The sequence below is a fragment of the Nelusetta ayraudi genome, unplaced genomic scaffold (assembly GCF_046127955.1).
Source record: "Nelusetta ayraudi isolate G7.1 ecotype Tasmania unplaced genomic scaffold, CSIRO-AGI_Nayr_v1 ptg000011l, whole genome shotgun sequence".
Classification (NCBI taxonomy): domain Eukaryota; kingdom Metazoa; phylum Chordata; class Actinopteri; order Tetraodontiformes; family Monacanthidae; genus Nelusetta; species Nelusetta ayraudi.
Window position 1 is genome coordinate 7,943,024 of NW_027466061.1, and position 22,899 is coordinate 7,965,922.

Genomic DNA, 22,899 nt, shown 5'->3' on the forward strand with positions numbered 1-22,899 from the left:
GTAAATAAAAAGACAAAAAAGTGTTATCCAGCAAAAATAATGCATGATTTCAAGTTGACGTTGAAATAAAGTATCACGAGGAAGACAAAAATGGATGGAGGATAAAGGTTAAGTAAAATTCTGAACCACACTTTAGACCAGCTGGGGGCAGCAATGTGTCTTGCGTCTTGTTTAGCGTACCCACGGCTGGAAAGAAGAGGAAGAAGACGCTGCATCGGAAGAAGGGGAAGCGTGCCTGAATTAACCAAGGACTTTATTACCAAGGTTCTAATGTCTATACTTCAAACGCACGCCGTTAGGGTGATCATTAATTGTCGGAGCCAATCGTTTTAAAATGTTGAAAATTAACGTTTGTTTTGCACCAGGTGAACTGGAGCGTTAGCATGTACCTTTAGCTAAGTAACTTGGCCGTTTAGCTAACATTAGCCTCCTTGCTAACGGCTAGACCACAATTACAGTGCTGTTTATCACCTTTAATTTAGTATCGAGATAACATATATTTTGCTGTTATTCTTCTTCCCTACAAATACACGATAGTTGATGGCTGATCCATTCTTACTTGCAACCGTTGTGTCAGACAAAGGCACAAGATTCTACGTCGTCAGCCAGCGTTGTTTCATGAATACAGTCCTCAGTAGTTGCACCCTAACATCGTCCCAACTTGTCTCCCCCCCCATTCAGCGGTTCATTACCGCCAACAAAACCTCTGTTCAAAAGAATGCATTCATCTAAATTGTGTAACTTTGACAATGCGTGTTCCGGCTTCTATTTACGTGAGCACGAGCACCGAGGACAATCTTTAGGACTGGCGTAGCGTGATGCCAACGTTCAGTGTGTACGTGTGCATTAACATTAATAATAACGATGATTAATATTACTTTCGCTTAGATGGGAGACAGCGATGATGAGTACGATCGCCGGAGAAGAGACAAGTTCAGACGGGAGCGAAGTGACTATGACCGCTCCAGAGAGCGAGAGGACAGACGCAGAGACGACTGGAACGACAGGTCAGTGAGCAAATGGAAGCCCCGTCTCCAGACACTCTCATTTCACCATTTATGTGTATGCTGCGATGTGCTTGTGCTTGTATTCCTGACTTATGCTTTCCGCATTATCGTGACCAGAGAGTGGGACAGAGGAGGCAGGGAGCGTCGCAGTCGTGGGGAGTACCGGGATTATGACAGAGGCCGGAGGGAGAGGTTCACCCCGCCACGACACGACATGAGCCCCCAGCAGAAACGCATGAGAAGAGACTGGTGAGATGAGCGGCAGTGACTCTGTTCAGTCTTCCCAGCAGCTGCTCGTTGTCGCTGACGATCTTTGATGCGTCCCTGCCAGGGATGATCATGGTGGCGATCCCTACCGAGGAGGATATGACTTGGGTTACAGCGGCGGAGGGGGCCCCAGTTACGGCCCCCCGCAGCACTGGGGCCACCCTGACCTGCATCTCATGCAGCCTCATCATGGCATCCCCATACAAGCAAGGTGAGAGGTGGTGTTGTTAGCCTAGACCGACATCTTTCAGCTCTGTTTTTCCTTTCATACATACTAAAATATCCTTCCCTGCAGGCTTGGCAACATCCATGACATGGATTTAGGTCCACCTCCTCCCATAATGAAGAGCTTTAAAGAGTTCCTGCTGTCCCTGGATGATTCTGTCGATGAGACCGAGGCGGTCAAACGGTACAATGAGTACAAGATCGACTTTCGTCGGCAGCAGATGCAGGACTTCTTTCTGGCTCATAAAGACGAGGAGTGGTACGATCTTGCTTATCTTTATCTTTACCATCTTTCTTTTAAAATTTTGCTTGAACTATAGATAGATATTGGTAGTTGTTAGTCATTCATTTGCAGCTTTGTTTTTGTTTCAATTTTCACTTATTTCTAATGTTATCGTACAGGTATTATCAATCTATGACTTTAGGCCTGGTCCTACACTGGGTGATTGAAAACATTTTTGCTTTAACCATCATTTTTTTTCCTACTAATTCATCCTATTATTAAACAAAAGACCTTGTAGCATAGAATTTCTAATTATGGCTTTCAACATGCATCAACATGTATCATGTGTTTGCAAAATAACCCAGAGGGTGTCCAGGTCTATAGTTTTTTTTTTTTTAACTTTGTTTTTGTTCATTTATTGTATATGATTTATATCTTAAGAAAATCCACCCATATATCTTTTTTTGCTTACTAATTTTAATTAAAAAAAAAGATTTAATAATTTAAATGTCACAGTGCGAATGAGTCATAGGAACAGAATTTCAATATTTAGTTGTGACCAACATCTTCTTTTAATGCTTGGGTTGATTTTCTTATTCTGTATGAAACTTTTGCACAGCTTTGTAATGCCTGTTAATCCTTGTGACACTTATTTCACAGGTATAATGCAAAATTGTTCTGTTTTGACTTAACCAGTTTGTCCCCCCTTCATTTCCACAACTGCGCTGACAGCGTGTCTTTTGAAGATGAGAGCGGAGCTCATCAGCAGGAATCACTCGTAGACAGCAAGGGCTTGCACTGCGCACAATGCAGTTGCTCTTAGACAAACAGTATCAGGGATCTTAGATAGACAGAAACACAGTCTTCTGCGCACGGAGAGACCTTTTTTTTTTTTTTATTATTTTATGCTTTTTTTTTTTTTACACTACTTTCTTTTTATGGTTGGAGCAAATCGAATTCCAAAACTGAATTTGCGTGTATACAGACACCACTGTGGTGAAGTGGAGCGCATTTTCACTGAAGAGACCCCCCCCCCTCTCTGTATTTATTTGTTAATAAACTGGCAGAGCGAAAGGTAACTGTAGTCCACTCAACGATCAACATTTCAAATGTGAAAATCTGAATATGTGAATGCTTAATTTTTAGAACTTTGTGGGTGTTTTTCACCCTCACATTTTTGTTGAGTTAACCTCAACCTTTCTACAGTTGTGCAACAGTTAATCACAAAGTCAAACCAAGCACACACTGCTACACAAATCACAGTCTTAATAATGATAAGCTTCCTCATTCTACTCACTTGATTCTTCTCACAATTTAGACCAAAAAGATTTGTTATCTAGAGGATTTTAATTTTTCAAACACATGATTATTCTGTAGCCAGAGGTGCCACACATCTATATTTGAATTCTAACTACTGCTTCCCATTCATCCCACCCTCCCGCCACACCCTCCCCGCTGTTTTTTTTTGGAATCACAACTTTGGACACAGGTTCAGGTCCAAATATCACCCGGACGAGGCCAGCCGACTCAAGGCCGAGGCCCAGGGGGCCCTGCGTAACCGCCTCAACGTCTACATGTTCCTGATGGAGAACAGTTGGTTTGACAGTGTCTCCCTTGACATTGAGCAGACCCCGGCTATCATCAAGGTTCTGGATGCAGGTGAGACCTGAGCCGTTAACACATGGACGTCGGTTTCTTGGTCCGTTCGCCGTTGGTCTTTTTGCTGAATCGTGTGTGGCTCTGGCCGACCTGCAGCCGTGATTAAGATGGAGGGAGGGACGGATCACGACTTGCGCATCCTAGACCTGCCCACTGAAGAGGAGGAGGAAAGGGAGAAGGCTGCAGCCATGTCTGCGGCAGGCGACGCTTCCAAAAGAGAGGAGCACAAAACCCAGGAGGCTGAACGCAAACCGTCTGCGGAGAAGGACAAAAATGAGAAGGTAAAGTTTGAACTCGGTCTGTGTTCATGCACTGTACAAAGCCAACTGTACACTCACAGTAAACCTTTTCACAGGAGGAGAGCAACTCTGTCGCAGAGAGAGACTCCGCAGCTGCCGGAGAGGATGGGAAGGAGGAGGCAAAGAAAGAGAACAGCAAGGAAGAAGCACCTGAGCCCAAGAAAGTAAGCCTTACTTCAGGTTGTTTTTGTTACAGATCAATCTGATCTGATTCTGATCCAATTGTAAATCTGCCTGACATCAGCTGAGGAGGAAGAGGAAGCGCAGCGGCGACAGCGACGACGAAGCCAGCGCCTCGGAGAGCGACTCGGATTCTGATTCAGACTCAAATTCCAACTGCTCTGATAAACCCAAGAAGAAGGAAGAGGCGGAAGACAAGGATGATGAGGAAGAGGAGGGCGAAGGTGGGGAGCGACACGGATGTTGCCTATACTTTTATGGTGTCCTTTCTCAGGCGTTAATAGCACATGCCTCTGCACTCTGCTCTCCTAATGAAGAAGAGGAGAAGCCAAAGGAGAGCGCCAAGGAGGAGAAGAAAGAGGAGAAGAAGGCCAAAGACGACTCTCCCCGGCCGCGGCCCCTCCACAGGACCTGCTCTCTGTTCATGAGGAGCATCGCCCCCACCATTTCCAAAGCTGAGATCATTGCTGTAAGTTGTACAGTGGCAGCAACGTGAGTGACTCCAAAAGACCGTCTCCCTTGACTCATGGTTGTTTTCCTCTCTCAGCTCTGCCGGCGGTACCCTGGCTTCCTGCGCGTTTGCTTGTCCGACCCTCATCCTGAGCGCAGGTCGGTTTAAAAAGAAGAAACACTCTTTTTTTTTATTATTTTTTTTAATCTCTTTCCAATTTTTTGTCTTGGCATGATACTTGAAACTACACATTTATCAGTTTGAACCTTGTTCTGCAACAGGTTCTTCAGACGTTGTTGGGTAACATTTGATCGCAGCATCAACATTAAGGAAGTTTGCTGGAACCTTCAGAATATCCGCGTAAGTGCCATATTTTTACATTATTCAACATGTGTGTATACACACACACACACACACACACACACACACACACACACACACACACACACAAATAACATTTATTTCAAATGAATAATTCACAGCTGTTGAGTCCAAATATAAATGTTTGCTATTGCATCAATTCAGGCTGTATTTTAGGAATGAATGCCACTGACTGCTTTTGCTCCGGAGTGTTTTCATTCTAGATTTTTTTCAATGTTGTTAGAAACTCGGTGTCATCATGCTAAAAAAAATAAAGTCTTCTTTAAAAATGCACTGGCTCACAGCTTCGCGACTGCGAGCTGGCACCTGGCGTCAACAGGGACCTGGCGCGGAGGGTACGCAACGTCAACGGCATCACTCAGCACAAGCAGGTGCTCCGCAACGACATCAAGCTGGCCGCCAAGCTCATTCACGCCCTGGACGAGAAGGGCGCGCTGTGGAGCAGGAAGTTCCAGGAGGAGGGGCCAAGCGTGGAGGTGCAGCAGCCGTCACCATTCGCACCGCTCGTCGTTCAAAAGCACCCGGAATGAATTGTCATGGTTTCTGATGTTTGGCAGTCGCATGCCCAGAACCCCATCTTGAAGAACATCACCGATTACCTGATCGAGGAGGTGAGCGCCGAGGAGGAGGAGCTCCTTGGCTCTGGGAGCGGGATGGATCCGGAGGAGAGCGCCAAGGAGGGCCACCCCGTAGAGACCACCGTGGAGAGGGAGGAGAAACTGGCCAAGGTTTGGGCGTCTCCACTCACTCGCCACTGTCACCTGGTCAACCAGCGGGTCTCCCGGTCCATGTGTTTCTCAGGTTACATCTGACAAGCTGAAATGACGCTCACATTAGACCAAATCTCCTCCGCGTTCTTCTCCTAGGTGCTGGATCGTCTCATCTTGTATCTGCGCGTCGTGCATTCCATCGACTACTACAACGCCTGCGAGTACCCGAGCGAGGATGAAATGCCCAATCGTTGTGGCATGATCCACGTGCGCGGACCCATCCCTCCAAACCGCATCGCACACAGTGAAGGTGTGTGTGTGTGTGTGTGTGTGTGTGTGTGTGTGTGTGTGTGTGTGTGTGTGTGTGTGTGTGTGTGTGTGTGTGTGTGTGTGTGTGTGTGTGTGTGTGTGTGTGTGTGTGTGTGTGTTGCACGAGAAAAGGTTGTTTTGTTTTACCTTTTCACAAATATTGTCTATTTTGCATGTTGCATTTTTAACTGGTGTTTCTGCAGTGCAACAATGGCAGAAAGTGATGGAGGAGAAGCTGAGCCCTTTGTTTAGTTTGAAAGAAGTCTTGTCCGAGGAGGATGCAGCAAAGATGGGTCGCAAGGACCCCGAGGAGGAGGTGGAGAAGTTTGTTTCGGCCAACACTCAGGAGCTGGGAAAGGACAAGTGGCTGTGTCCGCTGAGCGGCAAGAAGTTTAAGGTACTCTCTCGTTTCTCTTGTTGGCTCGTTTAGTGACGTGTGATTAAATGTATTCATTTCACAAGTTGTGTGGCCCTTCTCAACCAGCTGGAACGACAATGAAATTCTATTCGTGCGAGTTTGGTCATTTCAACTTGCCAAGAGTCAGTTTATCAGCCAGCTTACCACCGCTAGAGTTGGTTAGAAAACCATGACACATTTTAGTTTCATTAACCAGACAGAAACATGAAGATCACATCATAAATCATAATTGCATGTTCTGTTGTACGTTGTTAGTTTAATGCATAGACTTTGTGTACTATTTCATTCTCAGGGCCCGGAATTTGTACGAAAGCACATCCTGAACAAACACGGGGATAAAATTGAGGAGGTGAAAAAAGAGGTGGCGTTCTTTAACAACTTCCTGATGGATGCCAAGAGACCGGCGCTGCCTGAGTTGAAGCTTCCTCCTCTCCCAACACCGGGACAAGGTCAACACAACATCTCTGTCTAGTCAAACACACACAGATGAACCATTTTAGTTGTTGCTCGAACACAAACAGGACTAGCAGAATTATGTAATTAGTGATTTGGAAAGTCTTGATGTCCTTCTCCCTTGTTTGTCTTCCAGGTCTGCTTACTCCCACCATGCCGTTTCCTCCTCAAGCTCCTCCGGGTCCAATGGGCTTCGCACAGCCACGCCCACCGCTGATGGGCTATGTTGGTATGACTTACGACTTTGCTTCTTTTTGTCTTTGGACTCAACTAGAAGTGTGCCAAGGTCAAAGCAGTCCAATTCCTTGTCAACAGGTGCCCCGCCTTACCCTCCCAACCAGTACGGTGGTGGAGGCGGAGGAGGAGGAGGAGGAGGAAGCGGCCGGGGAAATTATGACAACTTCCGAGGACAAGGAGGCTACCTGGGCAAGCCGCGCAACATCAGGTGTGTGTGTGTGTGTGTGTGTGTGTGTGTGTGTGTGTGTGTGTGTGTGTGTGTGTGTGTGTGTGTGTGTGTGTGTGTGTGTGTGTGTGTGTGTGTGTGTGTGTGTGTGTGTGTGTGTGTGTGTGTGTGTGTGTGTGTGTGTGTGTGCGCCTCAACACAGAGTGATATCTGTCCTTCTCAAACCCTTCCAGAATGTCTCGGGGAGACCCACGCAACATCATTGAGTATAGAGACCTGGATGCACCTGATGACATGGACTTCTTTTAAGTCTTTTTCAGTCTCTACACACTGTACCATGTTTTGTTCTGCTTCCCCTTTGCAGTAATCAAGTTTCTCCCTCCCACTTTCCTCTTTCTAGTTTTTTGCAACTATTGTGCTAGTTAGGAGATATGTCCGTTGTAAACTGGCTCCTGAATAAAGTTGTGATCTAAGTAAGTTTGTATGTATTTCATTTATTGAATTTTTTTTTTACTTTACCTAGCTTAATGTTGCTGTCTGTTTTAAAGACAAGATGTTGACACAGAAGAAACCCCTTGTTTTCATTTTGTGCTTGAATTTGTCTCCATGATCAGAATGAAACGTAGGATTCATTGAGATATTAGAGGATCACATATTAAGATAAATTAAGCATCACTTCATATTAATGTATCCTTGTGAACATTATCGCGAAACATTTATTTCTGTGGCTCTTTGCTGACAAAACACTTCCATGTGACAGTGAAGGCATAATGCTGGAGACATGCTTTATTGCACTTTGCGTGTATCCGCCAGTTCTCTTGCCACTGTCGCCCACAGCAAGATTTAAGGAGTGATGCACCAATAGAAACGGTACATGAGGTTTGTATACATTTTGTTGATACATTGCATTGGTTTTATGAATCACTCACTTGTGTATACACACAACATGGAGTATGTAAAAATCAAAACTAAAGTACTTAGATGTCATTGTGGAGTTCTCTGTAAAGTTGGTCCACTCCATTGGTACTTCAGTTTCCACAGTGAAAATAATAACATAAACATTGTTAACTTAAATTTTCTGTTGATCGTAAAACGGGAAGCCATAAATATTTTTCACAACATTTCATCATGCGATTGGCACGACAGCGTAATAATTATTTTGGACATGCCTTCAACAAACACACATTCTCAGTCAGTGAGGACATCCAGTAGTACAGAGAACACCAACAGTGCTCCAGCACCAGTTAAGAGCATTATACAATGCAAACACATGGTTGATTTTATAAAGCAAAAACAAACTAGATGATTCGAAGCTTGTGTCTTTCAGGAAGCCCACAGCTGACCTTATGTTCATGGAATAGCTTTGACAGGCCATCCATGTAAAGTCTGTGATAGTGGTCCACCTCCTCCTCGGTGGGATTTGTACGCTGTGGCACGGCGATTGGACCTCCCACTGAAAAAAGACAGAGGGCGACATAAAATAAATAAATAAATAAATAAATAAAAAGAGAAAGTTGGCGCTTGCACAGAGCTACAGGCTGCAGAATAATGACACACTCACCAACTGTTGTGATTGGAATCCTGTAGGGCATCACCGGCAGGCGATCGCCAACAAACAAACATGGGGCGAAACCCATGAATCTTTTGAAAAGGTCCTGCAACCTCCGACCGAAGCTGCCCTCTGAGAAAATCACCTGCTTGAACAGCTCATTCTCCCCGAATGAGTAAACAGGCACCAGATCAGCCCTGTGGCACATCATCGTCAGCAGGTTACACTGGTGTGTTCTGCGAGCAGGACTTCAGAGCTGATGTGCAAGGTGTGAAAATGTGTGACACAATGTGCATTCTCACCCAAACTCAAGAGCCATCCTGACGAATCCCTTCCTCTGCTTCACCAACACCGTGTTGGCTCCGGGAGAGGACGACAGAGACTCGGCAGCGCCCCCTATCACAATCACGACCGCGTTGCCCTTGCCACTCTTGGAGAGGAGGTGCGTGAGACTCGCCCTACTAACCGGGTAACAACCTGATCAGGCAGATTGCAATAGAGATTCACTTACAGCTGCTGAGACGGGCACGTAAAAGAAAATCCCAGGAGTTAAAAGTTGAAACAAATATAAATACCTCCTCCCATTACGTATTCCCTGAATAATGGTATCCTGAATAGTCCGGCTAGAATTGCCAGGTGGGATTTGACTCCAGGAAAGCTTTCAGCGAAGCCGCAGCTCTCTGTGCTGAAGCAGGCAAAGGCTCCAGCACTCATGATGCCGTGCGGGTGACAACCCAGAATGTAGTTCTTCTTTGGACTCAGCTCTGCTGTCTTCACCAACTGAGCAGAATGAGGGGAGTTATTGGCAAAACTAAAAAACCATAAAAGACAAATTGTGTCATTGATTGAAAATCATGATAATATACAACAGCAGAGTGAAGTAGATCGTAAAAGTCTCAGAGGTTGTTTCTAATTACTTGTACACAAAGCTGCCTCAGATAACGTATCGCTTTGTCTACAAAACAGATAACCGAGATCTTATCAGGTTGACCAGCTTTCAACCTCGTCAAACCACTGTCACATCACGTTGGCACCTTAGATGACGAATTATGAATCAATTTGCACAAGTCAGAACGACAAAGAGAAACTTACTTTGATAGGAAAGAAATCTCTGAAGTGGCCCCATACTTTCCAGTTCCTTACAAACTTGCTCCTCCTGCCGCCTGATAGAGATTTAGATATTTCAAACATTTTGACCTTTTAAAATACAGGTACTGCATTTTTAGTTTTTTAATGTTTGCAGGAAATATTTACACAGAAAAATCCACATTATCAAAAAGTGACAAGGTGGTCATTGTTTGGTTCCTGTTATTTGGTTCCTGTTATTTGATCTTTCAATGTCAGTGGCGCCGTTTGCAATTCAAGATGTAACGTCCTCTACCTTTCTCAGGGGTGTTCCAGTCCACCACCAACCACATGAAGCTCAAAGCGGAGAGAGGCCACAGTGAGGTAAACATAAGATACACCATCAAGAATATACATGCCAGTCCTGGAGATGCAAAGCATATGGAGCCATGTCAGAAAGTACACTGACCCATTTATTGTGCTACAACAGTGCAAATATCACACACTTTCATGCAGCAATGCAACAATCATTGTCAGTGATGCTGAAAGTGCATTTATAGATCAAGTTGGGATCTTACCTAGGAAAAGAAAGCTTAGCACCCATTGCAGAACACTTATTGCCTCTATAAACCGCTTCCTCTGAGTTTTTTCTTTAGCCATTCCTGCAACCTAGAGGCCATACCATCAACTCTTAGTACAGCTTTGTTCAGTTATAGACAACCTTTATATGGAGGGTACACAGAGAACCCTAGCAGAAATCAAAAACAGGACTGTAATAGGAAAAACAGAAATGTGTAATGCTATTATGTTTGGCTCAGATGCAATCAGCAATCAGCACTACAACTTGTGATCTTAATCTTCCTTCGGGGGAACCTCGAGAATTAAAAGACACACAGTTTCCCGATGGAGTAGCTCACTTGTGAACATGCTGAGAGCAGAGACAGTGCTATTCAAAAAAGAAAATTGCTGACATTTTCTTTAAAAAAAAGAAGAGCTAAAAATCGTTAAAAAAACGTTCTTTCTAGCTGTATTGCAAAGGATAAAACGGGATACTTTACCTTAAACGGGTTTCTTTCAAAGTTTTGATGTACGCTGATACATTGGGAGAAAGCACAAAGCCTAACATGCACTTTGACCAGATTATCTAGACTCCTGATAACAAATCCACTCCCCCGATACTTTGACGCAAAGGAAGTCAACAGATACATGTAAAAAGAAAGGAGATTCTTCGTCTGTAAGACTCACATTCATTTAATGGGATCACAGAATGTTCAGGGTTTCCTGGTCACTGCAGCAGCCAGCAAGGGATCTGGGAACTTGCTTCCGCCATCGGAAAGAACACAGCCATCATAGTCTTCTCAGCACTATTTTTGTTCATAAAGTGCATATGTGACACCTTGCTTCCAGTGGGATGGTGTTGCTGTTTCACAGGAAACATGTATCTTCTGGTCTGCTGCTGGCTTTGTGGCGGTTCTATGGTGTTCTTTATATTTCACAACACAGACTTTTTTTTTCTTAAAGTGACAGGGTTGAAACTAGAAAGATGTACAACAGGGTGATGACATACAAACACTAGCTGTTCCAAACAGGCAAGTTGACCAATTACAGCCTTTTGGTGGGATTTTCCCCATAAGTAGCGTTCTGAAAGTTGTCACCAACCAATGGGGGGAAGGCGAACGCTGTACAGCAAGTTGCCGTGCCCAAGCAAGGGCAAAGAGCTAACAACACGGGGAAATGAATGAATGAATGCTGGTCAAGTGTGGTTGGTTCACACCCACATAAGCAGCCTAATCAAGCAAATGAAGTGAAAGCAGCTGTGCCCAATGCCTTCACCATTGGATTATATATGCACCTTGCAGAAAGCTGCATCAGTCGAGTGCTCAGACGAGGACTTTGGATTTGACACTGTTGCTTTGAGCAACTCTGCCTGTATCCGTGACAGTCCAAAGATTCCTCTGATAATAGGCCGCGCAATTAGAGGCCTGTTGCGAAAAAAGCTGTTGATTTCCTCCACGTCTCCTCACCTGCACAACCTACCACGGGCTGTAGGGGGCGTGTCAGCCGCACAGGCCAAGGTTTATCTCTTTGGTTACAGACCCACCCCCCACACACCCGAGCGGGAGAAGCCAAATCTCTCCTCTTATGCACACACACTTTGCAAATATGTACACTAATGCTGCATCGGCGCACGCACCACTAAATATGTCAGACGTTAGTTTTGTTCACATCCAATCTGTTTTCATCGCCTTGGCTGACGCTCCATCATAAAAAAAAAAAAAAAAAAATTCCATCCAAAATTCCTATGACAGCTTAGCCTACTTTATGTCCGTCATGCACATGGGTTTATTCCGAGCGCATTTTATGCTTAACAACAGTAAGTTATTTTATCCTCTTTTCAATCACTGGGCACGTAACGCTTTCATAATATCCTCATATAGCTGCAGACATTCTTTTTTTCTTTTTTGTTTGCTGAATTTTGCTGAATTTTGGGGGCTCCTGTAATACAAATGCAGCATTGGTGATTTACAACAACAACAACAACAACAACAACAACAACAACAACAACAACAACAATAATAATAATAATAATGATAATAATAATAATAATAATAATAATAATAATAATAATAATAATAATAATAATAACTGCTACTGTTATCTAATCTATCCGGATATTCCATGAGTCTGCCCTGCTAAATGCTCCCCAAAACAAAAATGAGCCGTGGGGGCTGAAATTTCATTTTGTCTCAGCGATAACGCCAAAGCGAGATAGCAGCAGCAGCAGCAGCAACAGCAGCAGCAGCAGCAGCAGCAGCCCGCTTTCGCAGTTGGACGTGAAGACACATCGGATGCTCCCCCGCTTTAACCGCCTCACTCCCCTTCCCTTCTAAAAACAACCCACTGCTCCGCTCTCGGGAGGCGCTCCGGATGAATATTAATATGGACGCAAACGCACGCTGAGGATGCCCAGCGCGTGAACCAGCGCGGCGCGCGGAGATCTGCGCATTTTTTCTGTTGACGTTTGTTTTCCACCCCCCCTCGCCTCCCCCGCCCATCCTCTCTCCCCCGCTCTCCTCTCTTCCCCCTCCTCTCTCGGTCCACGTCTGAACCGAGAGGCTGCTTCTCTTGCGGAGGTCATCCCGGGAGGGGGGGGCGCCTGTTTTTAAACAAACCACGAGGATGGCGTTCCACCTGGCCACCGCCGCCGCCGCTGGAGGAGCGTCCGGGCACGTCGTCGTCGTCGCCACCGCAGCAGCAGCAGCAGCAGCAGCAGCAGCCAACAGCGTCGAGCTCCTCCAGCGGCTCTCCCGCCGGCCAGGCAGCGCGGAGCGGCGCTAGTGTGGCAGGCAGCGCTGTCTATCCTGAGAATGGAAGAGCTCCCGCGTCAAGACGAGGCGTCATCCCGGCGATATGCGTCTGAATAACTGATTTTTCATCTCCACGTCAATTGACACGTCTGGGAGGGCGGCATCCCCCCCCCCCACCCGCCAGCTTCTCCTCCTCCTGCCTCCACCAAGACAGCTGTGTCATCAACAACCGGCGTGGTGGTGTTGTTGTTGTCTGATTTTTTACGAGCGCGGGCTGACTGGATATCGGCGAGCTCTGCCTCTCAGCGACTCTCTCGGCTCGGGCTCCCCTCGGTCGGTGTGTGTGTGTGTGTGTGTGTGTTTCCCCCCCCCCCAAAGGTAGGTCTCACACCTCGGTCAGCATCGCTCCGTCAACCGCAGCATCACTTGTTTTCATCATGCGGCCAGCTGTCACGGGGGGGAAGCTTGAACCGCGCCGCCTAATTAGCGACAGAAAATACGATTGTGTGCGCGCGCGTGTGTGTTTGTGTGTTACGGGTGCAGCCGTCGGGCCCGATGGGCTCCCTCTTCTCTTGTCAATATTATTATCGCTGTCATTTCTTTTACGCACATTTCCCCCACCAATCGCAGGGTTGTCAGGGAACCTGTGTGCCAAATTGTTCAACCTTGAAGCCTCGCGGCAACCTGGTGTGTGCGTGTGTGCGTGTGTCTGAGGCCCGTGTTGTTGCCCCCTCCAACTCGCAAGCCCAAATTGCTGGGGTGGTGAGAACGCACGCAAGGGCCGTGTGACAACAGCAGCTTGCGTTCGACTCGAGCCGTGACGAGACATTCTGAATGATTTCAACCGCAAAACAACCCCCCCTACCCCGGTGCGCCAGCTGACTGCTGACCGCTGACCGGAGCTCCGGCGGCGCAAGCAGCGACCGTCATGACGATGGAGACGCATCTGCATGTTTACGGATAATATAAGGGTTGTATCGTGCGCGCGCGCGCGTGTGAATGGGCGGCGTGGTGCTCAAGATTGTGAACACACCGGCGCGCGCGAGTGTGTGTGTGTGTGCGCGCGCGCGCGCGCGCGCGCGCGGCGTGTTTTTGTGCGCAGCCAGGTGAGGGAGGATGTGTTGGCGCGGGAGAGGCGGGCGTCTGGATGCTGAGGGGAACCGGTTCGTGTGCGTGCGGGAAACCCATCAGATGGCACCCCATCAAGTGTCGCAGTCTCCCGCCGCCGCCTCTCATCCTCAGAGCAAGACGGTGCTGGAGGTTCGAGCTGGCTGGCTGGGAATTCATCGTTAAATTCACCGAGCCGGCCCGCCTTTTTTTCTTTCTTTTTCTTTTTTTTCTCTCTTCCGCCGGGCGTGACTGCCACTCAAAACGAGCATCCCTCACCACTGAGAGACGTCCTCCTCCTCCTCTCGTGCCACATGCTGAAGTGCAGCGTGAATATACAGCGTCTCTTTAAATGCTTCAATATATCAACCGCTATCGTTGGTTGAGTTGGCAATTTTTGGAGGCAGTCGTGTCACCACCTTTGGTTTTACTGTAAAAGAGATTCTAAGGTTGTTGTTGTTTTTTTAGGTTTGCCTGTCAATACCACACAAAAAAATATTTAAAGCATCATGTAGGAATATATATAGCTTGAAGTATTCTTTAGAGGTGGGAAATGATAAAACATTTAAAATAAACCCCCCACAAGCATAGTCTCCCCCTGACCTTGGAGCAGAAGACTATCTCCCCCTCTCTAGCGTCGCCTCTGCATCTTGCTAGTGTTTAAACAGACTCAGATATAAAAGATACGGCGTGTGACCGTGTCCCCTGCGCTGTTTGCTTTACGTTGCTACTGATATAGCAGGGCAGGGATGGGCGAGAGCAGCTGTGACTTTGGGGTCATTGAGTGCAGGCGGTGCTCCACAACACACACACGCGCGCACACACACACTGCGCACCGTGTCTTGACTGCAGAAGAAGTCTAGCGGGGCTAGCACATGCTGTAGCCGGCGCTGGCGCTGGCGCTCACCTGGCGAGCCCAGAAACGTGTTCCAACGTGGAAAATAAAGACTACTCTCCTTCCAGGGCTCAGCCTCCTGAATTGTACTGTGGGCCTTTTAAAAGCAGACGCACCGATTGGAACGGTTACTAAGCTGAGAGTGTGACGTACTGGCAAAAAGGAACAAAAAGTGAATTAATATGTCTGTACGTGAGCTCGTCGCTCGGGAAGCGGCTGAATCAGCCTTCCTGGCCGGCCGGCCGGCAGCGTGCATCACGTACGGTGACCAGGAAACCGGGTTTGGGAAATTGAACATGCAGATGATGTGGCTGATGGATGCTCAGCAGACGTGGCAGATGCTGACATTATAAGCCTGTTTCTCTCTCTCTCCTCGAGTGGATACCGTGGTGCGGGTGAGCCGTAATGGATTTTTTTTTTGGTTCTGTGGATTTCCTGGATAATCTAAACAGGTGGTTTCCCTGGTGTTTGAGGCAGCGGCGGGTCAATAGGTTGGGAGATGTAATATAAATGGCTACTCCAGGCAGCCGTGTTGGTATTTTTTAAATCAAAACCAACTGTAGAGATGTCAACCTGGCATTGGTGTGTATTGTCTCTACCCCCGCCCTCCTCTTCCGTCTCTCTTCTTTAAGGGACAGCATGTGCTACTTCCAATCTGTGCCCTCACCATCTTGATTCTCTCAGTGCTGTCACAGAGACGAGGAGGCTGACATGATTGGAGGGCCACTGTCTCTCCAGCAGTGTGTGAGTGCTGCGGCTGAAAGACATGCTAGTTTTCATGCTAGCTTCGCCTCGTCTCCTGATTGTCCCTACTGGTCATGTGTTCCTCTGCAGAGGGGTTTGCTGTGTTTACTCGGAGCAGATCAGATGAACTGAGAGGCGTTCAGAAGTTTGTTCCTTGTAGTTTTTAATCAATGTTGAGTTCAGCTTCCTCTCACCTCACTCTGCTGTGTGCCCCACTCAGAAATGCTGATGATTAATTGAGTCAATAATTCAAAATTTGAAAAATGAAATCGGCAAATATTGTGATTTTAAAAATGATTGATGATGATGATTGTTCTTTGTATTTTCTAATGTTAATCAACATACAACACACTCCATTGTGTATGGGCCTTGGGTCACACACTGCAAGAGACCACCTCTTCAATTTTGTGCTGTATAACTCTCTGCCTCTGTGTAGAATGTTGCCAAGGGCTCTAGTCTGTATATCTTATTCTTGGAAATCTGATAAAATGGGAAAGTGAGTCAATGCCTTCAAACTTCTTCTTTGACTAAAAGCTGCAATGATTTGGCATTTATTTATTATTTATTATCTTATTTCGCTAAGAAGACTGCTGAGAATTCCAAATGGTTTTTATTCCAATCATTATTGTTTAAAATATTACAGTGAAAAAGAATTTTGAAAATAATGTGTTAACATCGATAGGATCTTTTGCGGCGCTACATTGCAATGCTCCAAAACTCTTCCCAACAAGAAGGGAGCTGGATTGTATAGATTCTCTGTGCAGCCTGGTTGACATGCGTGTGTTTGTGTGTCAAGCGGCCACCTTAACGATTGGTGTTCTTTGGGAAGCAGCTGTTATTGGCCAGGCATGTGGACAAGCAGCCACAACTCAATTTGTTCCCCTCAATGACGTTACACACTAATGGGAGTACAGCAGTATTCCACCGCAGGCTCAGAGGTTTTGCTGGTATTCGGAAATATTTCTTGTCTACCATGTGACCGAGCTCTGTATCAGTTCTCTGTGCTTCTTGTCTTAAAGTATAAATAACCAGAGACAGATTATCACTGCAATTAAACCTTTCTCCAATGTTTCCAAGAACCTCCCTATTTTTGCATTCAAATACTTCTTTGTCACCACGGACAACCTACGCATGTGGAAATATGATGCAACTTGACGGCAGCATTGAAGCATTAAATTCATTCATTTTCCATACCTGCTTCTCCCTGAGCTCAGGGTCAGGGGGGTCTGCTGGGGCCTATCCCAGCTGTCATAGGGTGAAGGCAGGGTGACACCCTGGACAAGTCGCCAGTTCATTGCACGGCCACATAGAGACAAACAACCATTCACACTCACATGCACACCTACAGACAATTTAGAGTGTTCAATTGACCTCACATGCATGTTTTTGGAGTGTGGGAGGAAGCCGGAGAACCCGGAGAGAACCCACGCAGACACAGGGAGAACATGCAAACAGAAAGGTCCCAGGTCCGGGCCCCGGAATGGAACCCACGACCTTCTTGCTGTGAGGTGGCAGCGCTAACCACTGCACCACCGTGTCGTCCAAGCATTAAATTATCAGAGAAAATAAAGTTAATTATGAAGTTAAATAATTATCTGACTTTGCATTATTATACATTGCCAAAGTTTCAGGAGTTAAGTTAAATTTAGTCAAATTAAATTTTCCTTTAATAAAATAGAGAATGCTTATAACTTTCACAAAGGGATCACATGAGTTTAGTATCTCTATGTTTTGAAGAATTGAAATGAAAGAATATTGCTTTCAAAACTGAAATGTTATTTTTTTTTTTTAAATATTTGGTGAGAATAAAAAAGAAATAGAGCAGTTGGAAAAAAATGCATATGGACGAATTTTTTTCAGCGCCTGCTTTTTTTCCTGCCTCTCAGCGTCTTCATGTTTTCGCCAACTGAGATGCTGTGAGGATAGCTGGAATTGCCTTTTAATTGCCAAGCCCCCGTTACTAATGTAGGTCAAATTATACATTATTCCTCAAATACCTTCTGTGTCCAGTGTGCGTTGTGTTCTGTAATATTAGCAGGGATTATTCATTGCAGTGTGCTGTATGCAGCGATCCGCTATTATCTGAGTTCGACTTTAGATCAATAACCCGGTCGGCCATTGGTAAGAAACCCAGGGTTTCTCACCAATCAAATCAACTTTTTCATGCTCAAGACTTGTCAGAGTGTGGAGTTATAAATAGACGTGAAGGAGTGGAGGTTCTCTCTGGTGGCGCGTTGATTAAAGGGCATGGCATTTAGCAGCAGTGTCCAGGGTACAAATGCATGCCCCCCCCCATCTTCTTGTTTCTTTTGTGAAGAAACATACTTAATTTTTAAATCACACTGAGTTTTTTTTTTTTTTTTTAAGTTATTGTTCTTGTATAAAATTTGTGAAAAAACTGCAGTGCCCACTCGTGTTTAAAAATGGCTGTGTTTCTCCCCCCCCCCCATATGTTCTCAGATAGAAAAACGTTGTGCAAAATAAGAAAAAAAAAGGAAGGAAGTACTGTATTTTGTTCCGCTAATGAGCACTGAGTTCTTGGTTCTTCCTTCGGGAGTGACTGCTGCAGACATATACTGTATGTGGATGATGTCTTGCTTCGCCCAGGTAACCCATGTTTTTTTTTTCTTTTAAAAAAAGGTCATACGTGTTCATGACATCTCGAGTCTGGCAACAGGAACACGGAGTCGGGCACGTCCAATTTAACCACTCAAAATTCAATTCATATGCCCCCCAATCCCGTCTTCCTGGGCTGTAAGGATCTCGCAGCGTTGGCTCCTCATTGCAGCGTGTAGTCAAGAGTAATGATGTGTGCTAATGGTTTCCTTGAGGCAGCTCGTCTTCGCTCCCTCTCCGCCTTCGTTTTCTTCTCAATACACATTGAGAAGAAGGCGCTCGTATGGTGACACGCAAAGCAAGTAAACTTAGTAGCCAGCAGTCGCCCCTTCCTATTGGCCACTGGGGAACCGGGAGGGGATCTCCCATCTCAAGCCATGTTACTCACCAGTGCTCATCCGTCTATGTCTACGTCGACTCTTCCGCATGGACAGACATCAGACATGAAATTTGGGACAGAGAGCAAAAAAATCTGTTTACATATGTTAGTGCGCCATGTGTGTGTGCGTGTGTGTGTGTGTGTTTCCAGGGGGGTGGGGGGGGGGTTGTCTGTAGGAGCCTGCAGCAAAGTCACTCCAGCATCAATATGTGAGAACAAAGTTGGCAAGACCTTGACTCATTTGAGGAACACATTGTGGCTGAGTGTTGAATTATACATGTTTAGGCACGCGCAAATGGACCAAAGAATTAAGGCTTAATGTCCCAGTTTCTCATTAATTTGCAGCATTTGTGCGAAAGGCATTCAAAAGGACCTTGAATGATGACAACTAAATCATTGAAAAAGAGGTAACACATTAGTGCGGTGTTGGGGGAGGGTGGGGGCTGCACTTGTGCAACTGCAACTGCGCTTTAATGGCAATCAAAATCGTGATCAGCCCTGATTTAAAATTCAAAAAGATTTTTTATCCTTGAAAAAAAATGATTCAAAGATGTTGTGGGTAACATATTTCAAATATCTGATGTAAGCCCAAATGTAAACATTGTGGGCTAATTAATGTCAAATTGGATGCATGGAACAAGGCGAGAGTCACTGGAATTAACTTCTTGGTGGAGCCGCTTTGCAAAGAAACCTTTCCACACACACACACACACAAACACACACACACACACGGTATCACTTTCAAGGCTTTGGCCAAGTGCCCCACCCAACCACAGCACTACAGTCCAACAGACTACAGCCTGAAAGCGGCTGTTCCTTCTTCCCCCCGCAGCTTGTTATCTGCCGTCGCCTGCCATTTGTCCCCTTTCCATTCCATTTCATAACCGTCAGTGCCGCTAACAGCAGGAGTGAGAGGGGCAGGAGCAGCTGGGCCGAGACCCTGAGCGTCACACCTGCCCATCACACCTGTGAGTCCAGCGGCCGTAAATTCCAGCGCTCGCCTCCGGTGTCAGGCCCCCGCCTGGGCCCCCGGCCTCTGATTTTCCACAACTCTCCCCAAAGAAGTGTCTGCGTGCGCTTTACTGTCAATTAGCTTCAGCGCATCAACTCCTCGTTATCTCAATCTGCCACATTTTTTTTGACACCAGCAAAATGTCATTTTACCGACACGCCGTGGCAGCATGGAGTGGAGTGGCCCGGCGGGCGCAGATAGCCGGGCCTTGGGAGACATGATTTGTATGAAATGAGATGAATAAGTGGGAGAGCTGTGTGTGTGTGTGTGTGTGCGTGCGCGTGTGCGTATGTGTGTGTGTGGGGGCATGTGCTTATCCTGAGCAGCCTACGCTATGACTCGCTCATCGGGGGAGTTTGAGCACAAGGATGTAGGATGATTCAGATGTTGTGGAAGAGCGTTTGCGGCCTACCTGGCTTTGCGCTGATCGCACACAGGACTGTTGCTGCGGCTTCGGCCGTCAGCCAGCAGGAAGGCAAAGTAGCGAGCGGACTCTCTTTAAAGGTCCTAAACTGTATTGTAATAACTATCTTTGGGGCCTTTAGTTTTCAGCCCAGACTCCAGTGGAGCAGCCTTGCTCCATTAACTTTATAGATCTCTCCAAAACAGTGTCTTTAGCCCTCTGTTTAAAGCCACTGGCGGAAACACTCACATTTTGCTTTCTGCTTGAACCGAGAGAGTGTGTGTGTGTGTCTAACAGTAAGCAACAGAAGCGTTTCTGAGTGGAAGACAGCCTGAACAGATATTCTTGACACGTTATTGTTTGAAAACAATGGTAAAATTGAATTTAGGACAATCATTAATGATTTAATTTAGGACATTTGATAATGCCAATGCAGATTTTGAGCACAAATTCAACATAAAACTTGATAAAACCCTTATTTTCTTTACTTTCTTCAAAGGAATCCTGAAAACTCCAAAGGTTTTTTCTTTCCTTTGGAGTAGCGGAGATTGTTTAGAGCTTTGATTTACTGTTTATAGGGCCAGAGGAGCGAGACCAATAAGTGTTAATGTTCCAAGTGAATGTGGGATGATGGTCCAAGCATTTTAAATCCCCCTCCGTGTTCATGCTGATACGGTTGAAAATAAACCCGCTGCATTAAACGGCTCCTCTGTCCTGATCCAATATTTGTGAGAGCGGCCAGACGTCTCTGCAGCTGACGGCCCTGGAACCGAGCAACTGCTCCCAAAACAACCCAGATAGCACTTAAGGAAAGAACGGGGGTGTGGGGGAGCTGCGTGTTTTGGATTTGGAGGTGAACTGTCCTTTTAACCTCTGCAGATTGGGGTCTCAGAGGTGACTGGAAATTAACCAGCTCCGTAAAGATAAGAGTGGAGCCGCCAGCTGCTGCGAGGCAGATCATGTGTCTGCTTCACGTCCGTTCTCCGGGGTTCTTGATCTCGGCTGAAGAGTTCATCAGGCCTGTCACGTCGGCAGCGGCCTGTCCAGCTATTTTCCTATCAAATCAATCAAATTCATTTCAAATGGCACCATGGTATAGTTGTAGTTTGTGTGCAGGGCACCGATGGGGTCCCCTGGGAGGCCGTGCATGAGGCTTTGTCAGAGCAGTCATTTTTTGTCACTTCACGAGAGGTCAGAACATCGTGTTCCGTGTGACGACTCGGTGCCAAACGGGCTCTTTTTTTTCTTTCCTTTGAAATAAACGTTTTCGGGGAAGGAAGCGGGCATGAAAATAAGTCCGATCCTGGTTTGGAGCGGGACGCCGGCTCAGTGGAGCGTGTGCAGCTGCAGAGTGAAGCTCTTCCCGTCGTCCACGAGCCTGAGCACAACTCCACCTTCTCCTCAGTCGGGTGAGATGGGGGGGGGTAAGAGGGGTCTTGAGCATCCAAATATAAAGCGCAAACAAGACGGAGACTTTCTCTCTCTCTCTCTCTCTCTGCGCGCTGGCTCTCCCTCTCTCAGCTGTGATGTGAGGGGATGAGGCTGTGAAGTCTTCTGGAGGGAATCCTGCCGAGGAAACGCCATCACTTGCTGTTTCTCTTCCACCGCCGCCATCAGCATCCGCTCATCATACAACGCCGACTCGGGCCGACTCCACACGTGGCTTCGTCTCTCCTCTGTGTCGTTCTCAGGGCACGCCCCCCCCTCCCCACAGCCCTCCTCCACCCCCCTCCAGCCTGGTGCGCTGGTGTACGCTGGTGTCCCCTGTGAGCCCGGCTGTGTGTGGAGAAGGTAAACAGCGGCTCCTGAACGGGAACGCGACCCAGTGTGGGTTTGAGCGAGGCCTTGTGGTTCCGCGAGCCGCCGCTAAGCGTTTGGCCGTGCTAAGTGCTGCGGGTCACCTTGGTTCCTGCACATTCCAGCAGAAGATGATGGTAAAAGCAAGGGCGGGCAGGGCTGAGGTGGGATATTAGAGGAGGGAGGTCACTCTCTCTCTCTCGGTCTCTCTCTCTCTCTCTCTCTCTCTCTCTCTCTCTCTCTCGGTCTCTCTCAATGTTTTCTTTTTTGTTTGACCAGAGAGATAATCAGCGCCACTTTAAATCTGGACTTTTGGCTTCTCACCTGCTGTGTTACCGCAGCTCTTAATGTTTCCAACCGGCGCGGGCGTTGACGCCTGCTAAAAAAAAGAGAGAAAATGACGCATTTGTTGGCGTAAAAGGACGTAGGGATGAAAAAAAAAAAACATTTTTCGCCAATTGCAAGTTAGCCGCGACTCAAGGCCGTTCCCCAGCAGTGCAAGGTGAAGCGTTCTTTTATTTATTTATTTTTTTAGGTTATTTTTGGTTGCTGTGCATAAAAATTTAATCGTTACTCAGTTTGTACAACTCGGAGGGGGAGAATCCAAACGCACAGAGAACAAATTGTCTCGGACGTTTTCCGTTATCTTGACGTGCGGTGTGTTCAACGCGAGCGGGCTTGTGGAGTAACACAGGTTGCTGTTTGTTTTGCTGTCATTTCCAAAAACATCAGAAAGAGGTCAAGAGAGAAAAATTCTGCAAAAAAAAATCCTGCACGCCTCTCATGTGCCTTGCATCCCTGGCCTGCAGTGATACATCTTCCTCCTCCTCCTCCTACTGCTCTTCCTCCTCCTCCTCCTCCTCCTGTCCATTCTCATCAGCCACAGGCATTTCACTGCACAATGCAATATTGTGGCGCATTCAGCGCGCAACAGCAGTACAACAGCAGTAGTTGGGCCAGACCGGAGCAGCCGTGCACCGTCTCACCCGGGGGTGAAAGCGGTGGCTCCCGCTTTAGTGATGCACAATGAGGGAATTAT

General features: G+C 46.6%; 2 protein-coding genes across 5 annotated transcripts; one reads left to right on the top strand and one right to left on the bottom strand.

Annotated features, from left to right (window-relative positions):
* Nucleotides 1-130: 130 nt before the first annotated feature.
* Nucleotides 131-7,462, top strand: srrt (serrate RNA effector molecule homolog (Arabidopsis)). Of its 2 annotated transcripts, none has more exons than XM_076020457.1 (20): nt 131-264; nt 889-1,007; nt 1,125-1,256; nt 1,339-1,485; nt 1,570-1,758; nt 3,212-3,381; nt 3,478-3,662; nt 3,737-3,844; nt 3,925-4,084; nt 4,178-4,329; nt 4,408-4,469; nt 4,593-4,671; nt 4,977-5,168; nt 5,250-5,420; nt 5,559-5,712; nt 5,915-6,108; nt 6,422-6,578; nt 6,719-6,811; nt 6,898-7,027; nt 7,219-7,462. In XM_076020457.1, exons 1-20 carry the CDS (start codon nt 154-156, stop codon nt 7,292-7,294), a joined length of 2,781 nt encoding a protein of 926 aa, XP_075876572.1. In that variant the 5' UTR covers nt 131-153; the 3' UTR covers nt 7,295-7,462. The 2 variants fall into 2 exon arrangements, with proteins under 2 accessions (XP_075876572.1, XP_075876573.1); XM_076020458.1 differs by having other exon boundaries at nt 4,181-4,329.
* mogat3b (monoacylglycerol O-acyltransferase 3b) lies at nt 5,443-11,199 on the bottom strand. Of its 3 annotated transcripts, XM_076020461.1 has the most exons (10): nt 10,845-10,863; nt 10,658-10,691; nt 10,178-10,268; nt 9,916-10,023; nt 9,627-9,697; nt 9,110-9,314; nt 8,837-9,011; nt 8,547-8,731; nt 8,329-8,438; nt 5,443-5,508 (listed from the first exon to the last, which is right to left on the bottom strand). In XM_076020461.1, exons 3-10 carry the CDS (start codon nt 10,257-10,259, stop codon nt 5,458-5,460), a joined length of 987 nt encoding a protein of 328 aa, XP_075876576.1. In that variant the 5' UTR covers nt 10,260-10,268; nt 10,658-10,691; nt 10,845-10,863; the 3' UTR covers nt 5,443-5,457. The 3 variants fall into 3 exon arrangements, with proteins under 3 accessions (XP_075876576.1, XP_075876574.1, XP_075876575.1); XM_076020459.1 differs by lacking the exon at nt 10,845-10,863 and having other exon boundaries at nt 10,658-10,822; XM_076020460.1 differs by lacking the exon at nt 5,443-5,508 and having other exon boundaries at nt 7,676-8,438; nt 10,658-11,199.
* Nucleotides 11,200-22,899: the final 11,700 nt, after the last annotated feature.

What these genes read in the sequence shown, in the direction of transcription:
- mogat3b (XM_076020459.1), bottom strand. Translation starts at nt 10,807, where the DNA reads ATGTATCTGTTGACTTCCTTTGCGTCAAAGTATCGGGGGAGTGGATTT. An exon ending in GAGATTTCTTTCCTATCAAA is followed by an intron (nt 9,315 to 9,626) that starts GTAAGTTTCTCT and finishes CATTCTGCTCAG; the next exon opens with TTGGTGAAGACAGCAGAGCT. An exon ending in AGCTATTCCATGAACATAAG is followed by an intron (nt 5,509 to 8,328) that starts GTCAGCTGTGGG and finishes GCGTCATTTCAG; the next exon opens with CTTGTCAGATGTAACCTGAG.
- srrt (XM_076020457.1), top strand. Translation starts at nt 154, where the DNA reads ATGTGTCTTGCGTCTTGTTTAGCGTACCCACGGCTGGAAAGAAGAGGA. An exon ending in CATCAAGGTTCTGGATGCAG is followed by an intron (nt 3,382 to 3,477) that starts GTGAGACCTGAG and finishes GCCGACCTGCAG; the next exon opens with CCGTGATTAAGATGGAGGGA. An exon ending in GGCAAGCCGCGCAACATCAG is followed by an intron (nt 7,028 to 7,218) that starts GTGTGTGTGTGT and finishes AAACCCTTCCAG; the next exon opens with AATGTCTCGGGGAGACCCAC.